At 36.6% G+C, this 22,086-nt stretch overlaps 2 protein-coding genes across 5 annotated transcripts in view; both read left to right on the plus strand.

Moving 5' to 3' along the window:
* The first annotated feature begins 1,169 nt into the window (after positions 1-1,169).
* Positions 1,170-14,727, plus strand: aaas (achalasia, adrenocortical insufficiency, alacrimia). Of its 2 annotated transcripts, XM_066644142.1 has the most exons (17): positions 1,170-1,257; positions 1,750-1,875; positions 3,962-4,089; positions 4,272-4,327; positions 4,447-4,538; positions 5,818-5,864; positions 6,037-6,135; positions 7,185-7,328; positions 7,414-7,534; positions 9,138-9,262; positions 9,770-9,830; positions 9,934-10,024; positions 11,872-11,944; positions 12,044-12,111; positions 12,902-12,983; positions 13,596-13,680; positions 14,362-14,726. In XM_066644142.1, exons 2-17 carry the CDS (start codon positions 1,762-1,764, stop codon positions 14,506-14,508), a joined length of 1,533 nt encoding a protein of 510 aa, XP_066500239.1. In that variant the 5' UTR covers positions 1,170-1,257; positions 1,750-1,761; the 3' UTR covers positions 14,509-14,726. The 2 variants fall into 2 exon arrangements, with proteins under 2 accessions (XP_066500239.1, XP_066500240.1); XM_066644143.1 differs by lacking the exon at positions 1,750-1,875 and having other exon boundaries at positions 1,202-1,257; positions 14,362-14,727.
* A 3,650-nt stretch (positions 14,728-18,377) lies between these two features.
* Positions 18,378-22,086, plus strand: part of LOC136665680 (cyclin-dependent kinase 17) — a 28,422-nt gene continuing 24,713 nt past the window's right edge. For all 3 annotated transcript variants that reach the window (XM_066643351.1, XM_066643349.1, XM_066643350.1), the window contains exons 1-2: positions 18,378-18,671; positions 21,604-21,756. In XM_066643351.1, coding sequence (XP_066499448.1) covers positions 21,627-21,756 — 130 coding nt within the window. In that variant the 5' untranslated portion in view covers positions 18,378-18,671; positions 21,604-21,626. The remainder of the gene's footprint in view (positions 18,672-21,603; positions 21,757-22,086) is intronic.

Here is a 22,086-nt window from a genome sequence, read left to right on the forward strand (position 1 = left end):
GCTCCAGGCGAGTGTCTATGAGGAGATTGGTGTGTTCTTCCTGTGTCTGCTGGGTTACCTCCCATTGCCCCAGTTTTCTCCTACGGTCCAAAAACACACGTTGGTAGGTTAGGGTCTTAAAACACAAATTGGTAGGTGGATTGGTGACTTGGAAAATTGTTGATTGTGTGAGTGCATGTGTGTTGCCCAGTGAAGGACTGGCGCGCCCTCCAGAGTGTGTTCCTGCGTTGCACCCAATGATTCCAGGTAGGCTCCAGACCCACTGCGACCCTGAACTGGATAAGCGGTTACAGACAATGAATGAATTAAAAAAATTGAACCCAGTTGCAGGACTGTCCTTCAGCCTTATTTAGACAGGCTTGACTTTGTGCTCAAGATATGGTGAAACAAATATTTTGATTTGAAAACTCAAACCCTCACTTCCTTAGCGACCTCTGTTGTGTCCAAAACTGTGCTCTATTCACTATATCCCTATGATTATTTTGGTGTTCCTTTAGAGTCTACTAACATAGTGGACAATTTTAAGTGTACTCAAGCAATCCCACAATGCGTTGCAATATTGTACAACCCATGTACACTAGCAGATAGCAATTACCCATAATAATCCTCTATGTTGTTTGAGAAAAAAAGGCATTGTCTAAAATAATATAGGTAATAGCATACAGTTAGCCAGTTCTGACACATGTGCTGTTTTGAAACTGTGTCCTTGTCACTGTATAATGCACTATTTTGAGGTTCTTCCATTTCTTAGTAGTGTCCAAAACATAGTGGACTACAACAATCCCACACTGCACTGCAAAAAGAAGTGTACATCCCATGTACGCTGGCAGATAGCATTATCCTACACTGTGTTGTTCTGTATACCCTCATGATGTGGTTTCTGAAATCAGATTACCCTCCTAAATCGAGTTATTATACTATATAGTGAAAAGTTATATAGGAAAGAGTAAATAGGGGGCCATTTTGGACACATAAATAGATAGATTGTAGATTTGTCCATTTTTTTTGTCAAATATGTTTATTTTTGTCTTGAGGCTTTTGTTGTCTGAATATTCAGTCAAAATTGGTAAGTAATTTCTTTTTATTTTGTCAGTTAAACGGGTCCAAAAGTATTACCAAGTCATATGCTTGATTTATTACGTTTAATTGCCCTAACTTTTTTATGTCAGGCGGTCTGTTCTGTGATGTTTGTCCTTCTCGGGGAGCCGTAGCTGAGAGCATGGCGCGATTTCTGGAGCATAACTGAAGTGAAAACTGGTTTGTCTGACTAATTGTTCTTCATTTTACAGTATTTTCAAAAGTACTTTTTTAGAGTATAGGTAACGGAATGCAGACGTTTTCGGACATAGAACCTAGTTTCATGTTTATTTTTGTGCGCGTACTACGTTTGATCACCCGCTACATGTGTTAACTGAAAAACGAAATAATATATTAACTAACTTGATATTTTCAGCATTTAAAAAAACAAAACATAACAATACCGCTTTTTTATTTATACGGTCACTGTTGTGTGTGTTAATGCCACGTTCAAGGCTGGCGTTTACTTTGAATTTACCGTTCTACCTTAAATAGTACGGCTGCCAATATTGAACTGCTGACCGATTTAAGGTGGAACGGAAAGGAAAATATAGAAGTAGTTGACGAATAAAAAGACAACTCCTGTCTCTTACGATCGCATCTTTTATCTGTAGTGTCTTTCTGGCTAATATTTGAGAGCCGTGTTAAGACTCCCTGTGATGTGTTTTTCAGAGTAATATCAGAATGTTGTGCTCTCTTGCCTTGTTTCCTGCGCCGCCGCCGAGCGGACAGATCACATTATATGAAGCCAACAATGAAATGGTGTCGGGCAAACCGCCGGACTCCTTTGAGAAACAGGTGAACACATGATAAAGGTCCAATCTTTCTTTCTCACATTTACCTATAAAAGAATATATCACTAGCTAAACTATGGGTCGTGCTTGATTTCCAAATGGCATTTACACAAATATATGTGGACAACTGCTCATCTATAACTTTTGAAATGAAAAGTATTAAAGGAACTGTATGTAACATTTGGGTTTTTAGCTCCTGGGGCTCCTCCTAGTGTAATTCAGTTTTACAGCACTCTACTGAAATCAATGGCGAGGGAGAAAGGGTGGTTTCCTACCCCCACCATAAGGTACATAGTGTAGTTTTTGCAGTGCTGAGCTCATAGTATCATTTTCCCCCCTAATTTATCAGGATGCTGTATTTTAAGGTTAAATAAGGTGAGTTAAAAATATTACATAGTGTTACTTTTTATAGGTATACTTTGCCATTGTGGGAACAATTTACACTATATATTGGGCAATCACTGTGAGGATTTGATAGCATATTTGGCTGTGGGAGCCTGGAAGGTTACTGTGAACATTTGGTTGAGCTGAGCTATGGGCACATTAGTGAGATAACTTTGATTCATCCCAAAGGTTTTCTGTTAATTTGAGGTCAGGACTCTGCAGGGCAGTCAGGTTTTTCCACACCAAACTCATTCATCCATGTCTTTATATATCTTGCTTTGTGCACTGGTGCACATTATTGTTCGAACTGGAAGGGCCCATTCCCAGATTTTTCTACAAGGTAGGGAGCATGAAATTGTTCAAAATCTCTTGGTGTGCTGAAGCATTAAGAATTACTTTCATTGCTACTATGGGGGCCAACTCCTGAAAAATAACCACACATCTTAATCACCCTCCACCAAACTTTACACTCGGCACAGTGCAGTAAGACAAGTACCGTTCTCTTGGCAACTGCCAAACCCAGACACGTCCATTGGATTGCCAAACAGAGAAGTGTGTTTTGTCACTTCAGAGAACATATCTCCAGTGTTCTAGAGTCCACTGGTGGTGTCCTTTACACCACTGCATTCTTTGCATGTTGATGTGTAAAGCTTGGATGCAGCTGCTCGGTCAAGAGAAACCCATTCCATGAAGCTCTGTACTCACTATTCTTGAGCTAATCTAAAGGCCACCTGAAGTTTAGATCACATCCATTACTGAGTTAAAATGTAAATAATGCACCCATTATTTTATTTATCTCCCATAATTTTGTATTCTATATGTTTATTAACATACTTAACTGAACTTTCTTGCACATCTCTCTATTTGAGGTATTATAGTTCTGTATTTAAAAACAACTGGCTGCTATGACAACTTAATTTCCTTCCAGGGATTTATAAAATTAATAAAACCTAGCTAGCAACAGCAGTCTTCCAGTTCGTAGGAGCAGGCTGGAACAAGACTGAACTGGAAGAAAGCTGAACGCATAACCACTTCAAAACAACAGAAATATTTCTTTAATAGGAATATGATGTTGAATATATCATAGACTTAACTTATTTTAACAGTCATGTTCATATCTTCAGGCTTCTCCATGAACAGTTTATATATTTAGTAAAATTATCCTATTAATTAAAACCAACTAGTTTGAAATTTATATCCCCTTGTCCTTTTTGCACTACACGGGATGTTTTGATACTCTTTCCACCTCTGGTTAAATGCAAAGTCCACATTTTGTTGTATTGCACATTTCATGTTAGATGGTTTCTTTTTGGGTGACAAAAAACATTCCAAGCCATTCTCCAAATGAAATGGTACTGAAAAATTTCTAATGACGGGGGCTGGTGGGGGTGGCAGAGCGTTGCCTTTATTGACTAGCCGCATTTATTTTAAAATAACAAATAACTGAACTGAAATAACTACCAGATAAATGAATATCAGAACAGATGAATATTTGGGGCCAGCCTTTTTCATTTCTGGCTATTTGATTTATTTTGAAGATTTATTGGTTTAATATAAAAGAGTCTTGGTTTTTTCATTAAGCTATTCTGAGATTCTGTTAACACTTGAAATGTTAGAAATGTGAGTTGTTGATGCAGAATGTGTATATTTGTGATGTTGCCCTAAAAATATTTCCATTACCCTCTGTGTGTGTGCTCACTTTTTAGCACTGGGATCCCCCTTGTCTGAATTTTCCTAGGGAAACACTGAAGCCTCATAGTCGTCCAGAGAGCAGCAGCAAATCCGCTTTCCTGGATCATAAAGACACACTGTGGATGAGGAGTGCAGGAGCTTGGTACGCATTGCTTACAAAATCTCTCTTTACTTATTTCAGAAAAGTTTCACTTTTTTTTGACCAAGGGATTGTATGAGTATGTCATTGCTATTCTGTAGTTTTCAGAAACAATTGTGAATACAAAAATATTTTTAACTGCTAAGAAAATTGCATCCTGACTGTTTTCTTTTAAACCTGTGTAGGCGTGATGCAGGACTTTCTGGTCTTTTAGATGAAATCACTAATAGTGCAGAGGAAGGTATGTAAATATACTTTTTAAACACATAAACCAGTTTCTCCTCTATTTTGACATAAAACCAGTTTTACAAACTGTTGACATGTGAAATTTTGCCATAAGTGTTTGTTTGATTCCCACAGTGCCTAAGTGGCTGAGAATGAGTTCTGGGTGTATTTTGGCTCTGCTGCGATGGATGTCTTCATTCCATGGTTCTCTGTTCCCACATCTGACTGTGAGCACTGTCATATCACATCTAGAATTTCTATTGTTAATTTTATGCCAGACTGTCTACCAGGCCAGCCTAGAAGATGCATTTTCCTTTACTGACCGACTGATTGACTGACTGTCTCACTGACTCCTAATGTTGAAACACTTATGTGTGAATAAGAATGTTATTCCAGCTTCTGCTGTTAATTCTGCCATATTTTACAAGGTGGTGCCACTACACCCTCTGTTGTTAGTTTAGCCATGTTTCACATAGAGCTTTACCACCAACAAGGAACTGGAACGGTTACAGTTCGTAAACCAAATTTGGAACCTTTCGGTGTGATTCCATCGGGATAAACTGGTTCACAAACCGGAAAAATTTGTTCCCGGCTGGAACCAAAGAAGAGTAGGTTCTTCAACCTGAACCGTGGCTTCGTTTGTAGGCGTTGAGGTTCAGTAACTCAAGAAAAAGCTCAGCGCCTCAAACACATCGTTATCGCCCAGTGGAGCTGGACTGTGTCATTTAAAATGTCTCATATAAACAAATAACAGGAAAAAAAACATGAACATGCTCCATTTGTGTGTGCTTCTGGGGCTGTGTTTGGCTCTAGGTTACTTACATTTCTCCGCTGTTCACAAGCTCAGCAGGATGACTCGGAATTTGAAAACGTTTACACACGTATTATATATCACAGAGAGAGGAAAGCTGCAGAATTTGACTTATTTTGCGTGTGTCTTTGCCTAAAATATGGAATATTGTAAATGGAAGTGGTGGGGAGACATTTTGTGGCGTTAGTGTGCTTATAAAACTCCATATCACTGCACACAGTGTCATTAAACTTCACTTGCTTCATCTGTTACATTGAATAAATAAGTAATTTATTAAATTTTTTAAATCAACAAAACGTTCTTGGTCTTCTTTGTTCTTTGGTGGTAGATCATCTAGTATTTATTTTTTAATAAAATGAACAAGAAACTTGAACTTTGTGCTCCTTCTTTCATTACTGCAATTATTAGTCCTGCTCTCCATATTTTCTGTACAACACAATCACATAATAAAAACCACATGTAAACAAAGATATTGATATGAAGCACCAAAGCTTCTTCAGATCTTCCAGTGACAAGGGTATGTATTGAGCTTTCCTGTTTTTCAAATGCCAGAAACTACTCTATGACAAAGCCTATATGGCTAATGGAGGTCCAGTAAAACTAGGCTTGCCTAGTTTTGTTTTTTTATTTTCCTTTTAGTTGTCTTTTCTGAATTAGTGTATGTTTTTTGAAAGATACTTTGTTTTTTCCTGTAGTTAAGTGGTGAGGAAATGGTTGCTGAATTTTCACAAGTGCTTGATTGGTAAGTTGCTTTTATAGTGTTGTTCTTTTCAAATCCGTAGATGTTCAAATTTATCTTAAATGTGTACTTGCCTATTTGGAGGTATTATCAATAACTGCAGCAACGATGTTCTCAGTGTTAATTTGATAAAGATTGAAAATGTTACAATCTTTTTTTTTTATTTTTTTTTAAGGTCCGATAGTTCTGTCCGAAGCATTGCATGGCATCCTCACACTGAAAAATTTGCAGTAGCCCTCCTAGATGACTCCATCAGGATCTACAACTCTCGGAGGTAATTTGTATGGCAAAATTATGAATATAGCCATATAGGAATAGTCTGTATATATTCTACTACTGTTCTGTTCAATACTACATTAGGGTCCATCATTGTTACACAATAATTTATATCTAAAATGACAGTCCATAACAAGTCATTGAAACTTCATTTCGTTGAACCAAATCTACCGTAAGCATATTAATCTATGATTTCCAAAAATAATTTAAAATATTGAATTGTCAAATCACAGGACTCTTCCATCTTACATCAGCTCAGGCCCAAAGAAGGCGGCAGCAGCAGTGATTTCCTCTGCAGTGATTTCCACTATAGAAACCTGTATGTTTATATTCCAGGGCCACCTGAGGTCCTGAAGATCACAGCCAGCCAATAATGTTATTATTTACCATTATAATGAAATCCCACTTTTTTTTTTTTTAATATTATTTATTTATTTATTTATTTATTTTTGTAATAAATGCATTGCTGTTGTGCGATTTGAAGTATTAAAGGTGTAGATGGTAGCCTTCTTTACATAGGATTACCTATACCAGATTATACCAGTTATTAAGTAATCATTGGGCGGCACGGTGGCGCAGCAAGTAGTGTCGCAGTCACACAGCTCCAGGAACCTGGAGGTTGTGGGTTCGATTCCCACTCCGGGTGACTGTCTGTGAGGAGTTGGTGTGTTCTCCCCGTGTCCGCGTGGGTTTCCTCCGGGTGCTCCGGTTTCCTCCCACAGTCCAAAAACACACGTTGCAGGTGGATTGGCGACTCGAAAGTGTCCGTAGGTGTGTGTGTGTCTGTGTTGCCCTGTGAAGGACTGGCGTCCCCTCCAGGGTGTATTCCCGCCTTGCGCCCGATGATTCCAGGTAGGCTCTGGACCCCCCGCGACCCTAAATTGGATAAGCGGTTACAGATAATGGATGGATGGATGGAAGTAATCATTTAAAATAAGTTCCTATACTGTCATAATATTCTTCACAATAAATACCTTTTGTGAGCAGTTCTAACTAATAATACATGTTAAGAACTTTTCTTGACGTATTTGCTTTGTTTGTTCTCAGTTCCACAGCTCCGACTCTGAAGCACCGCCTGCAGAGGAATGTGAGTGCTATGCAGTGGAAGCCTCTGTGTGCATCTGCTCTGGCTGTGGCTTGTCACAGCTGTCTGCTCATATGGCATGTGGATCCTACTTCACTGTCTACACGGTACAGTAGATGGATACTATCTGCTATCCCTTTCCATGTACCGTTATGTTACAAATATTGTAAACTTTATTTTTTTCTCTCTTAGACCATCGTCTGGATGTGCTCAGGTGTTGTCCCATCCTGGTCACTCGCCAGTCACTTCTATTGCTTGGTCTCCTTCTGGTTCTTTACTGGTGTCTGCCTCCCCTGTGGACACTTCTATGATGGTTTGTTTTAGTAATGATTGAAATTTAAAGAATATTTAATTCATTAATCACATGTAATATCTGGTGATGTATTCTATTTCCATATCTTGTAAAATAATTTTACAATGTATAGAAAAAAGCATATTTCCATTTTGTAACTGTTCTTATTTCTAAACTGTATTTAGAAGGCCCACAATCCTACATGTTTCCATTATGCCTCCTTTATTACTTAATTATATCTACTGAAATAGTATTGTTATACATTTATTTTACAAACATGCTACATTACCAAGGCTGGTATTTATTTATTTATTTATTTATTTATTTATTTATTTATTTATTTATTTATTTATTTTTTAAATTACCTCAGCTCTGATTAGCTGTCCTTTATTGTGCCATAAACAATAATGGCTAAAACAGTTATATCTCAGAGCTGTGAATTCTGAGCTAATGTTGCCAGAAGAGGCATATGCACTTAATGACATCTAATTTTGAAATGCGCATGCGCGAGTAGGAACTGTTAATTCAGCCGTATTTCACAGAGAGAACTTAAGGTGGTGCCACTACACTGTCTGTTAGTTTAGCCATATTTCACATTCCAGTTTGTGAACTAAATTTGGAACAGTGGTGACCAGATGTCCTCTTTTCTCTGGACAAGTACTCTTTTTGGGACCTAAAGAAATGTGTGTTGATGGTGTCAGAGAGTTGAGAGCTGAATTGGGACACAGTCTCGCTGCTTCAGCGCTGTAAGTCCACCATCCACCGCAGTGAGCAGCTCAGTGTTTTACTGGAGCCTCTGACAGAAATCTGTTGAACGTTGTTGAGGTAATATATATCATAGTCTCTTCTTTATGTTTGGAGAATGTTTCTGTGACCCAGCCTTTTGATTTCTACTATATATTTAACAAACAAAGTCATCTTGTCTGTCCCTATAACGACACAAATACACAGACGCATCTCACCGTTACTGACTTTCTGACGAGTAAAGTACATCTGCACAGCTCTTTGTTTAACTTTACGCGAAAACTGACAAAATCTCTGCCTTATTAGAGCCAGATCACCAGAATGTGTTACTCAAAATAAATGAGGCTGTGAATTTGTTACAGCACAGTTTTATAAGTCAGAGCCTTATAGAAATGTAAGTCAGTACATAAACATCTAGTTCCAGCAATGCCCTGTTTCTTAATCAAGTGTAGATTACCTGGTTGATAAAATGTTAAGATGCTTGGTTTTAGAAATGTTCAAAAATAAATAATAAACTAATTTTATAGTTTATTACTTGTTGTTATTGTAAACAAAAGCATTGATATGAAGCACCAAAGCTTATCCAGACCTACCAATGACAAGGGTATGTATTTTGGGCTAATGGCTAATAGTGGTCTGGCTAAACTAGGCTTGCCTAGTTTCTCTTTGCTCTTGTTGTGCTGTTTCTGTATATGCACTGTATGGCTTGAGGAATTTATGTTCTGAACTTGTACAGTCTTTACATACTGCAAACCTTATTTTGAAAATGTGAGGGGGAATTCAGTTTTCCATGAAATGTAACTTTTACACTGAGGCCTGGAGGCTGTAAAACACTTCTCGGTTGCTGAAGTGCTACATGATATGCTTTTGTGTTTTGTAGGTTTGGGATGTTGCTGCAGAGAACTTTGTTCCACTTCAGCGAGTGGGAGGTGGTGGAGTCACAAATGTATCTTGGTCACCAGATGGCAGTCATCTGTTGGCAGCTACTCCCTCTGCCCTGTTCAGGTATACATCCACATCAAGATTAACAAGGGCACACATATGGCAAAATAATATGTAATAGTTATTAGTTATATAGTTGAACAATTCAAATATATAACTACCAATTTCTATTTCTCGTCTGCCTTTTCTGTATGAGTAGCCTACAAAGAAAAAAAAAAGCTGTGTGAATATCCTCTAAGTGCATTGATTTTGGAATTGTTGCAAGAGGTAGTAGTAGTTTTATTTTTCCCATATATTTATTTATTTTTATTATTATTTTTTTTTTTTACCAAAATCAGTACAGTAGTATATGGTTATGTCTTTGTTTAACTAATGGCCCCTTTTCTGGGTTACCCCCTCGATCAGACAGCAGTAATCCTGTTTTGTCCCCCCAACCCCCACTGTGCACAGGGACAAAAATTCTACCGTTCTATTTCTTTTGTAGAATAACATCTTGAACAGCTCTTTATAACCACAAAACATCTACTAATTTCTTTGTATTTTTTTGTGTGTGCGTGTCTGTGCATGCAGGGTTTGGGAAACCAGAATGTGGACATGTGAAAGGTGGCCTGGTCTGAAAGGGCGATGTCAGGTGATATTGCAATTGCTTGTAATATGCAGTGTTTCTGACCCATGATAAGATTAAATGCTACCCGTAACTCATATTTATTTAATCTATGTCTTGTATCTCCTAGTCTGCATGCTGGAGTCCCGATGGAAGTCGATTATTGTTTTGTGTTCAGGGAGAAATGTTGATATATGCGCTGACTTTTTCAGACATGACAGGTAATTTAATGTAACAACACTAAATATTTTTAAGCATTTTCAGCATTTATCCTGGACATAGTACTTGTTTCAATATAATGATGAAATTCATGTAGCTCTATATCAATTTTGTCACTGATTTTCTTTGACATACAGGCTTTTTTTTTTTTTTGCTACTGATCACATATTGCCCACCAGATGTTCTTCTATGATGTCATCTACTGTTCTGTGCAGTGATGTTTTTAGCAACCAGATGGCACTCTTTTCCTTATCTGATCACCAGTATTGGCCTGATTTACTTATTTCTCTTAGGCTTTTCTACTAAGGCAACATAAAAGTATGCAAGTGTTACCTTGACTTTGTAAAACCTTGAGGATGTTACATTCTCAAATTAGGACAAGTTGGGATGGTATGGATAATGCAAATAAATTAGTTTTCATTTACATGTTTGCACATGGCTTAGAAATATGTGAGAACATTTTTAAAATGTTTATAAACAGTGTTCCTCAAAGAACAGTAGAATGAAATTAGGACATTTCAATATCTTTGATGCATAACTTAATTAAAATGGAAGGAAGCTAGAGACATTTCGGTTTGTAAAAGGCAAGGGTGGAAACCTAAGATGAGTAACAGTGATATGTTTTCTCAGATGGCATTGCATCCAAAACCATCTTTCATTTATAATAAATATAAACACATCAGGATTACTTTGGCAAAAACATTGTCAAGCACTACAATATACAGTTATATTCACAAATGCTAGTTAAAATTTTAACTCCAAAAAGTTTTATTGATTGTGTCCAGGAGTGCCATCAAATTCTCTGGTCTTGGAGGCATTCAGGATGGATTGTTAAACAGTAAAAATGTGTATTTTGGTCAGACGGATCAATATTTCAAATCATATTCGACCTGTGTCCACTGGAGGATATGCAGGAATGCAAAAAGCATCACAAAGGCCTTGTATTTAAAAAAAAGTTTGGAATAAATAAAATTATTATTATTATTATTATTTTTTTTAGTTGTTGTGAAAAGGAATGGCATATGTGATAAAAGCTTTACTGTCCAACATTTAATAATAATTGCTCCAAAATTGAAATAAGTCATTTTAACATAAACAATAAATTAATAATTAATAAAGTCAAACATTGTGAAAGGCCATAAATCACTGGGATAATTAACTATATGTTAATATGATCAATGAATTTCACAAATTTGAATTATTTGAGTGTTGTCTGAACTTTTCATGTTGAATCTTATTTCATGTGATACAGCACATTAAAAAATATATAGGATTGCTCTCTGTTGGTTTTTATTTTATGAGGTAAATGTCATGTAATATGCTGTATTATACCTGTTCACACCAAAACCACTACTGTTATTTGTGACCAAAAAGCTCCTAACTATCAGCATAGTATTTGATTTCGGTTGAAATTCTAGCCATCTTTTGCAAGCTCCATACCTTATTACAGTAGACTTGGTGTTCCCAAAATATAAGCATATATTTTTCCACATTTAACACATTGTTTCAAATGTATTCTTCTTCTTAATTTTTATATAAATTTTATATAATTTTAATATATATATATATATATATATATATATATATATATATATATATATATCTTATGTCTATGGTCATATCATCTTATGTCTTCAATTTTGATAGGTATGACTAGGATGAAACAGGATGCTCTGAGTCATTCACACAAACATATCTTTTACATTTTTAATTATAAATTCTGGGTAAACAATAACCGTAATGTTTTTCAAGGATTTTTGTTGGAAGAGAATGGAAAATAAAAGTGAGTTTTCTCAAAGTTTAATGTAATTTTATGAACTTTCTATGAGTTTTCTTTTTCCTGTTTCAGGAGGCCATAAAGCTGCAGAGGTTGTGGCTGATCTTTCTGAGACAACATTTAATGGGACTGATGGTGATATCACGTAAGCTTTGTGTTTGTATGTAATTCTATGTGCTAGTTTTATCATGTAGGTAAAAATGTAATGTGTTACTCTGTTTTTATTTGCATATTTACTGACCAGTGTTGGAGGGGAGGTCCAGTCACTTGCTTGGGATCCCTCTGGAGAGAGGCTAGCTGTACTCCTAAAAGGTACAATCTGGCAGATCAAACTTGATGTAAAAAGTGCTGTAATAGACATCACAGAATTGACACTGAGATATGGTATCTATATTGCCAGAGAACTACCTTGTAAACTTTTAACCTTTCTCCTTAGCTGCTGATAAATATGTTGTATGAGAAATCCATTCTCTGCGCTGTAATAATGATTTTATATATAGTTATACACCTGCAATAAAGTATTTGCTTTCTTGCATTTCCCTTCCTCCTGTATTTTCCAGCCAAAAAATTTATGTCTATTAATACACAGGGCTTGTTCCCTTGTGAGCCATGGCACACTAGGGTGCTGGCTGCCACACTAGGAAAATGCCACCTAGAATATAATAGTATTTTCCTACGACTAAGACCTTGTCTCCCCCTTTGGTATAAATGATAACTGCACATTTTTCAAAGCCGCATGTTCTGTCCAATCAAAAACGTATCTCCCAAAATAGCAATTTTACAGGTGATGAAATACCAAATAAAATACTCTTAAGTTTCAGTGGAAGTAATTGTCAGAAATTTGTATTGATCCACTCATCATGAAATTTTCACAGAGCGTGAAGGACAGGTGCTGTGTCCTTAGGATGTAGTAAAATAAAAATTAACAAAAATGGAGATGCCTCTTTTTGATAGGACAGTGACAATATATAAGTATAAAACAAAGCGTATGAACTTGGACAGTAGACACATGGCAAAGCTAAAATGCTGGTTACTGTTGGTTCTGTGTACAAACAGTAAAAAAGGCTCTCATGTAATTTCCCATTTCTGTGTTTTCCATCAGGAAATTTGGAAGCTTCTGGTCATCCTGCTGTCATTGCAGTATTTAAAACACGCTCCAGACCCATTTTTGAGTTACTTCCTTGGTGAGTATATCATACTGTTTAAAGAAAAGAAAAAAAAAATATATATATATGTATATATTCAGGTCTTATTATTTAGATTTAGTACCGTTTATGGCCTATGCAGTCCATAGCACGGTCTCAGTCCACTGCAGACCAAATTTCTGCAAGACATTTCTTGCTCTGCTGTGGTACCTCCATTGGGAGCACTTAGTCCGTATACTTCAGAACAAAGGGCAAATTTTCATCATCCAATAGGTCACATCACGTTTGAAGTCAGGTCAGTTTGAAAGGTGTCCGATACCCGAGTTGGCAATGACTTTCCCATGGGAGATACCGAATCAAAGATTACTCTCAAAGCCTTGTTTCTCCAAATCAGGAATGTGGCATCTCACCAGTCTATGATTCAGTAAAAGTCTACACTAGCCAGTATATGGAACATAACTTAAGACAGTGAGAGATCCACAAGAGAGTGACTGATGTAGCATTATTACCAGCCGTAGTTTACACAAACCACTTTAAAATATTGTGCTGCTAGATATATTAGGATTTATTAGAATTTATTATGAGTTATATAATTTTATATTTAATTTTTTTTTTTATATAATTTTTTTTTTCTTTGCAAATTTGTTACAGCGGTTTTGTGCAAGGGGAGGCAGGAGAAGAGCCTAGACTGATTCAGTTCCATCCTCACTTCCAGCATGGCGCATTGCTCACAGTGGTGAGTTATTTAGTAGTGTTGAATATTATCTTAGTTTGTCCATAATCACCATAAAAATATTAATTTGTATATGGACAATGTTATCTGTGGGAAAATGTAAAATTTCATATGGAAAGTAGTGCTTGAACCTTAGTATTAAGCAAACTATTCTAGAAAAAATACTTCAGACTGTGCCTGATGTGATCATTTTATATTTAGAACATGCTACTAAAAATACTTTCACAAACGTGACTCCAAAAAATACTTCAAATGATTCCTTTTTTTAAATCATTCTTTTGAATATTGTGTAGTAACATTCTCTTTAAACTTATTAAAAAAAGACGAGGATGACTTAATTGATCATGATCTTACTGTAAACAATTCCACAGCTTAATTTCTATTTATTGATTTTATACTCTACTTATATAAATTTATTTCATATTTATCCATCTTCGTGAGACAAAGAAATTTCACAGCAGTTCAGATAAAGATGGGGGAAATATCTGATGCAGTTGTTGGCACCAAAACTGACATGAACAGTTATGTTATTTAAGGGGAAAACAAATAAAAAGCTTAAGTTTTAGATTGTAATAAAATTTTGGTCAGTTAGTTTTTCAAATCTGTTTACACTGATTTTTCTGACTTGCCACATTTTAAAAGAAAATCACTCTAATTTTTCATCATCTATGTTTTTCTTTGCAGTGCTGGTCTAATGGGCGGATTTCTCATGTGCCTTTCTACTTTGTTAGTGTGGGGAGGTCACATTCCAGCAGTAGCCCTCCATTTCCTAACTTCACTAAGACAGAAGATGCCAATACACACATGCTGTACACAGAAAAGATGTCCTAAGCATATTTGTTTGCACAAATGAATTAAAATACATTTTCTTTTCATTGTAAGTTCAATTTCATTATATGTGAGATGAGTTGGACTGAATTTGTTTCATCTCTGGGTTTGCATCCCAAAGAGATCATAGCCATTAGTGACTTGTACTCAAAGAAAGTAGATATGGTGTTAAGGTCTTGATGACAGAAATTTACTACTTACAGGCCAGTCGTGCCACATGAATAAATAAATAAATAATTTTAGCACTCTTGTCTAAGCATGTTCTGCTGCCCCTAAGGTGTTGTGTGAGCATCATTTCTAAAAACAGATATGATGCCCAGCTTCACATGCCTAGAGGTGTGTCTTGGAGGGAGGTGGGGGCATGGCCAAATGCTTGCCTTAAAGCTCCCCTCTTGGTTGCTTCTTACAATAGGGCTCCACATTCTGGTGGGATCTGGTAGCGACATTAAGGATATAAAAGCTTTCCAGATGCTAAAGTCAATTTGACCGGGACCAGCTATTTGGCCATATATTTATTTACGATCTCATCAAAACCACAGTCATCACAAATATGTTTGGCATTATATGTAGACATTTGGTCTAGCATTGAGGGCAAGCCTGACCATTTTATCCAATACCGGTGGGAGGGTTCAAACCTTTTATATTGGACGTTTTGCAGAAAGCTTTGATGCAACAATTAAGCTTGTACTTGCATATGAATCACATACATGAAACATCCTGCTTAAATCTAATGTTCAGCTATTCATTTTTTACAACTGCTTCATGTCTCAAAATACTACAATATAAATGTGTAATTATATACAATATAAAATACTAAATACAAATGCGTAAATATTAATCCACAAACAAGTCACAAATATGTTTCACTATTCACAAATTAGCTAATACATTCCAATCTGTCTCATGGTCTGCAATTTGTACAAATACTATTCACAAATGTTTTTGGTTTTCATAGATCATATTTTTATGCAAAAATTAAAACATTTGTTTAAATTTACATTACATATATTTTTAAAGTCGAAGTCTCGAATTTAAAATTTATTTGTAAATTGTAGGATCTGCATTTGTGAATCGAGTCACTTGCGTGTTTTTCGTAACGTGTATATGTTCATTTTGGATTTTGAGACTTTTGCATTTCGCCCGATCCAAATACAAATGCAGCCTGATCCACAAATGTGGTCAGCAGGCAAAGACTGTTGTTTTAGGACGTATGGGGCCAAATTAAACGCAGACACATTTGAGCAACGTTTAATGTGGAAGTTCGAACAACAACCGCCCAAGCCACTGAATTCAGCTTCATAGCACAGACAGTTAGGAGTGGGTCAAGGTCCTGCGGAACTTCCCTAATGTCGCTGCAGACTATGGTTGTCAAATAAAATACTTTAAAAGCACCCCGTATTTGGACACTACAAGCCGTGTTGCGTATTGGGCTGTTACGTGATGTGTTGTGTTCCGTAATTTTGAGATTGGATTGTTAAAACGGGTGGTTTATTTCAGACAGACAGATGCTCTCCCTCAGCCGGAGGGAGGGGCAGATTCCCCACGGTTACGAAATAAAAAATGCCCTTCTCATTGATTATCACGTTTATTTAGCCAATCAACAGCCAGAATTATTTGGTCATCATTTACTGCGGCAGCCAATGGAGTCACAGTCCCACCAGTCAGTCTTGAAACAGTGGGGAAAACAACAGTGCCCCATAGCGATGGCTTGTTCGCCTACTGGCCACATTTGTGGACCAGGCTGCATTTCTATTTAATTCATTCAGTTCATGGTCACAGTGGGTCCAGAGCCTACCTGGAATCATTGGGCACAAGGCGGGAATACACCCTGGAGGGGGCGCCCGTCCTTCACTGCATTTGTATTTGGATCGGGTGAAATGAGAAAGGAAATTCTCAAAATCCAAGAACCCGCGAGAGGAAATGAACAAATACACGTAACAAAAAACACGTGTCTTGATCCACAATTGCAGATTCCCCAATTTACAAATAAATTTCAAATTTGAGACTTTGACTTTACAAATATATGGAATGTAAATTTAAACAAATATATTCATAAAATTACTATATATCTATGAAACCCAAAAACATGTATTTATTAATTGAACTATATTTGTACAAATTGCAGACCTTGAGACAGATTTGAATGTATTCATTTGTGAATAGTGAAACATATTTGTGACTTGTGTTTCATTTGTGAAATAACATTTATGCATTTGTAAAGTATTTCAGGGTTGCAGTGAGTCCAAAGCCCACTTTGAATCACTTACTGTCAGTATCTCTCTCTCTCTCTCTCTCTCTCTCTCTCTCTCTCTCTGTGTGTGTGTGTGTGTGTGTGTGTGTGTATATATATACATATATATATATATATATATATATATATATACTCACTGTCCAATCTCTCAACTCTACTGACTATGAACAGTGGAACAATTATACAGAGCATGTATAATTTTATAATTTGGGTTGTAGAGCATCATATGCGCTGCACTGATGTGAATGTGTTGTGTTGTGTTGGTATGCTTGGAGCAGAAACAATAGAGATGTTGGCATTTTTTAGCACTCACTGCCCACACATAACTTGCTGGTCCCCCTTGTAGATGTAAACTCTGTGTATGTGTAAATTACATATATATTAATAGGAATGGGTGATCTAATCACCAATTCCATAGTGTTTGATCACATTGAGCAGCCTCTGTTGTGGCTCTTTCATCATTAGTGTAGAAGAAAGGGTCTTATGAAAGTGTCTGCATGCACAGTGAGTGCTTAATAAGACAATGACCCAAATTGAGTGGGGGATGGTGGCTGTGTTATGCCCTGGACAAGTAAATATCCAAAATATGCATTTCACAAATCTGAAAAGTGGAAGGGGAAGGTTCGGAAAATATTTGAGGCAAGGCATTTGTAACCATATAATATCATACTTTGTTGAATAGTATATTCGGGTGCAGTGGGCATATCATATATTAAGTGTCCTTCCACAATTAAGTGTGATCCCACAATTAAGCATTTTACCATTTTAATGAATTAAGCTTGATTTAAATAATAATAATAATAATAAAAATTAAATGAAAAATCATAATTATGACAATGAATATTACTTTGCAAACAATCTATAAATGTATGACAAATGTGTATATTATTATTATTATTATTTTATAGCATAAATCTACAAATACAAATGCCTAACAGCTGGTAATAATAACCATCCATGTTCATGGCATGAGTATTAATTATTCAAATACCTCAAATCATTTATTTCTATACATTTTTATTTGTCTTAATTTTAGGTAACATTTGCTGACTTTCAAAGAGATCTTTCTGTGTGCAGCTCAATACTGGTGAAAACAAACAAATGAAATACAATTAATTATATGTTTTTAAAGCTCATCCAATATATTATTTACAGGAAATTGGGATTATGTTTGAGGTTTTGATTTTGGAATATTCTAAACATTTCATAATATTGTGAATGTGTTCAGGTAACTACTGAGTGAAAGTAGCCTACATTTTAGGTAACAAAGGATGATTAGATTAAAAGGACTTTAAGCACTTTACGATAAATGTATTCACAGTGCAAAACTAATGTTACACTGACTACATTCAAGGTAAGCAAAATATATTAAAAGTATTTTAAAATATTAAAAGTTGTTTTAATAGATGTCTAGTCGTTTTTATCTGAAATATGTATATAATAATGTTAATTGAAGAATTGTAAAATAATTGTCTACATTTGTAATCCTATTATGGAATCTCATTTAAACGGTGGTGGGGCATTTGTATATATTTTAAATATATAATACGGAAATCCTTAAACCTCAGTGTTTGAAAACTGGTTTTGGGAGTTACAGATCTGTCATCGTTGCAGTGTTCAGAGGGCCGGGTGATTCCTCTGTGCTCGTAATTTCTCTTTCGGTGCAGGACAAGGATGGGCTTTTTACTGCTGCTCCGCACAAAGTCTGAGAGGGGTCTCAGTGACATCAGCGGCCAAGAATCACAGCGTCCTGCCGCTGACCTGTGAACCATGTTCGTGTAAATTTAGGCTGTGCTTTTTCTGGAGAATTCCCGTTTCTTTCGGCGTTGAGATAGCGAAGTTTGCCGCAGTGAGTTGTGTCCGGACGCTGGGACACTGCAGCTGGAGCGGCGGCCCGTATCCGGATCCAGCGCAGGTAACGTTGATGACTGGAGTGTGTTAGCATACGCTAGCTCTTTTTACTTAACGTTAACGTGCATATCCGACTCTTGTTTTTCTGGATAATTTGGGCACTCTCGAGCCTTAATATAATTTCTTATTACCAGCTCTGCTTATGTGGGTGCATACCAGTTCATATACTGTTCATACATCAAGTTAATTCACGGCAGAGATGCTGAAGGGCACAATGGTGTTTTGTTCGTTATCCCGTTCGGTTCCTATTCTCTGGGAACGGCAAATAAGACAAACTCAGAGGGACTCGGTAAGGGAAGAAGGGCTAGTGTTAGGCTCCTACTACTCCAACTACTCCGCTGGTGCTAGCCAACTCGAGCCAGATAAAAAAACAGCAGAGATGCTAACGATAGTTGCCTCCCCGGGACCAATTGACCAACAGTCATAGATACAACGGAACTAACCACGAGACAATATTCTCAAGTATATCTAAAACAAACTGTTTTTGTTTCGGCATCCACAGAATTTGCCGACAAACTTAACTCGCAGGACTAGGAAGTCCTCAGAAAGTGGCTAGACACGTTAGCTAACCTCAATGTTATGTCTATAAAAGAACCATGCTACCTAACCTTAGCTCACCGGCTGCCTATTAGCTTGAACTAATTTTTACGCCGAGTTTAGCTTTATCAAAGGAAAACGAAGATGAAATATCGGGGACAAAGTCAGTTTCATTCAAAATGTATCCTCGTTTGTCCTTTGTGAAGCACATTTCAGTCGGACTCTGGCCCAGGAAAATATTGGCTGCTTCACAGCAAACAGCCATAGTGCAGCACTGCAAGTATAAAAGATGGGTTACCTTCCAGTAGATATGATTTACATTACACTATAAGGCCAAAAGTTCGTGGACACCGGTTAATCCATCGTTCTTTCTAAAATGAAAGTCTGTTAATAAGTAATTCAGCCCCTGAGATGCTGTAACAGGTTCTATTCCGTGAAGTCTTTAAACTTTGTTGTAAATTTTCTGTGTGTATCTGATGGCATTCAGTCATGAAAATTAGGGAGGATTTGTTCTGGGTCACAAACCTTGCTTCAGCTCATTCCAGAGGATCACTCCAAAGTTCCACTGCTCCAGAGCCAATTCTGGGAGTTTTAAACACCTCTAATTGATGCTTGGCAATGAGATAATTGAATATGTTTTTGTGCAGGTACTCAAAAGCATCTCTCTTTCTCGCTCTGGATGTCAAACAGTCTGCTCAGATGAATCCTTGTGTCCATTCAGGGTTCATTATGGTAGCTGAATAGGTGGTGTCTACAAACATGAATAAGATATTTAACTTCAAGGAACATACTGCAACAGTTATACTATACATATATTAATAGTAAAGACTTGACTTGATTTATGTGTTAAAACAATAAAAAAATTTAAAAGGGTGTGTAAAGAACTTAATTACATCATATAAAGAATATAATTTTCTATTTCACAGAGCAAAGGGGAAAACACAGAGTTTAATTGTCCTGCAATTAACCTTTAGAGAACACTGTAACTCTCAGGACTACTGCATATTGTTGAAGGGAGTAATAGACACTCATCACTGAAAAACACCAATTTTTGTATGTATATTTGTAAAACTATTTTTGAATATGATACTTCAATGTGTCAGCAGTTTCAAATAATTTATTGGAACCAGGCCAATAGAGGGGAATCTTGTGTCCAGAATAATAAATTAAGCTGTGGGCAATTCCAGCATGACTAAGCATTAGCAGAAATAATGCCTCCTTACTTAAAAATCAATGAGCAAATGCAGTTCATCATTCTCAGATCATCATAGATATATTACTGTAGTCTAATAGGTAAAGCACTTTTCACACTATCCCTGATTTTTGTTGTGACCTCATAGATATTGTCAGAGAACTCATATTTCCAAATTGTTAGGTATAAACCTTCAAAACTATTATTGTATAACATATAAAAGTTCATGTAAAAAAAAAATAAAACCAGATTTCAAACTGTGCATTCATCAATATATATTTTTACAGTGTAAAGTACAGCTGGACTGTGCAGATTATGTTGAAATATGAAAAATAAGATTTTGTTCCAAAGAGAATTATATTTTTGCTGAAACCTGCAGAAAATATTTACATGATGATATTTAATATAAAGTTATGTTGCTTAAAAAGTAGCTCGCACAGATATTAACTACAAACGTCACTACGTTGTGTTTCGTTAGGAGGGAACTAGTATACATGCACAGTGACTATTTAAATTTGTTCATAAAATTTTGAAATGTCAGGCTTTGTTTACGTTGAACTAGCAGGTTTAACCAAACTGGAATTCAGTGAAGCCAGTCTCTGATTTGTTTTTCAGTAAAAATGTAAGAGATGTTATAAGATCCATTGCTGGAAATTATGCTACAGAAAGTTTACAAAATGCTCAACAAAAGTGTTGTAAAATCTTTTTGATAAAATTTAAAATAATGACAAAATAAGGCAAAATCCACAATTTCAGCATCTATATCATATTCATTCATTATCTGTAACCGCTTATCCAATTCAGGGTCGCGGGGAGGGGGGGTTCAGAGCCTACCTGGAATCATTGGGCGCAAGGCGGGAATACACCCTGGAGGGGGCGCCAGTCCTTCACAGGGCAACACAGACATTCACTCACAGACATGGACACTTTTGAGTCGCCAATCCACCTATCAACGTGTGTTTTTGGACTGTGGGAGGAAACTGGAGCACCCGGAGGAAACCCACGGGGAGAACACACCAACTCCTCACAGACAGTCACCCGGAGCGGGAATCGAACCCACAACCTCCAGGTCCCTGGAGCTGTGTGACACTACCTACTGCGCCACCGTGCCGCCCTCTAAATCATATTATTTTCTCTAAACAAACACACTTTTATTTTATTGTTTATTTCTGCTGTGGATCTTGACCAATTTGTAATGTCTTTGTAGGCCCTCAAATGAAGTGAGCTCTGATGGACCGGATGAAGATTATCAAGAGACGTTTGTCCATGAGCCTGCGCAGTGCTCGGCCAGTGGACGAAAACCTCTCTGAGCTCACAGAAAACACAGCTACAGAGGAAGCCCCAGTGTCTCGGGAAAATGGTGAGAAAACACAGAGAAGTGAAGAGAATGGCTCAGTACTAACTTTCCTGCATTGTTAATAAGGCTGTGGTTAATGATTTGAACAATTTTCATATTTACTATTGAAATCTCATTTACATTTTACAGTTTTTCAGCTTCATCAGGAATATAATTATTTACTACATTAGATGATTTCAGATAAACTGAGAATGTACAGTGTCTTTGAATCAAAATGAATTAATTCATGGTATTAAAAAAAAATGTCTATGCGACCAAAAAAAAATCTATATGGTTACAACAAAAGCCTGTCAACATATGATTTAATTATCCAAAGACTATAACTAAGCACAC

This window comes from Hoplias malabaricus, chromosome 14, assembly GCF_029633855.1.
Source record: "Hoplias malabaricus isolate fHopMal1 chromosome 14, fHopMal1.hap1, whole genome shotgun sequence".
Taxonomy (NCBI): Eukaryota; Metazoa; Chordata; class Actinopteri; order Characiformes; family Erythrinidae; genus Hoplias; species Hoplias malabaricus.

Excerpts from the sequence above, each read along its gene's own strand:
- aaas (XM_066644142.1), top strand. The coding sequence starts at position 1,762 with ATGTTGTGCTCTCTTGCCTTGTTTCCTGCGCCGCCGCCGAGCGGACAG. Across the intron at positions 4,539-5,817 it reads CTCTGTTCCCACATCTGACT|TTAAGTGGTGAGGAAATGGT; the intron begins GTGAGCACTGTC and ends TTTTTCCTGTAG. Across the intron at positions 5,865-6,036 it reads TTTTCACAAGTGCTTGATTG|GTCCGATAGTTCTGTCCGAA; the intron begins GTAAGTTGCTTT and ends TTTTTTTTTAAG.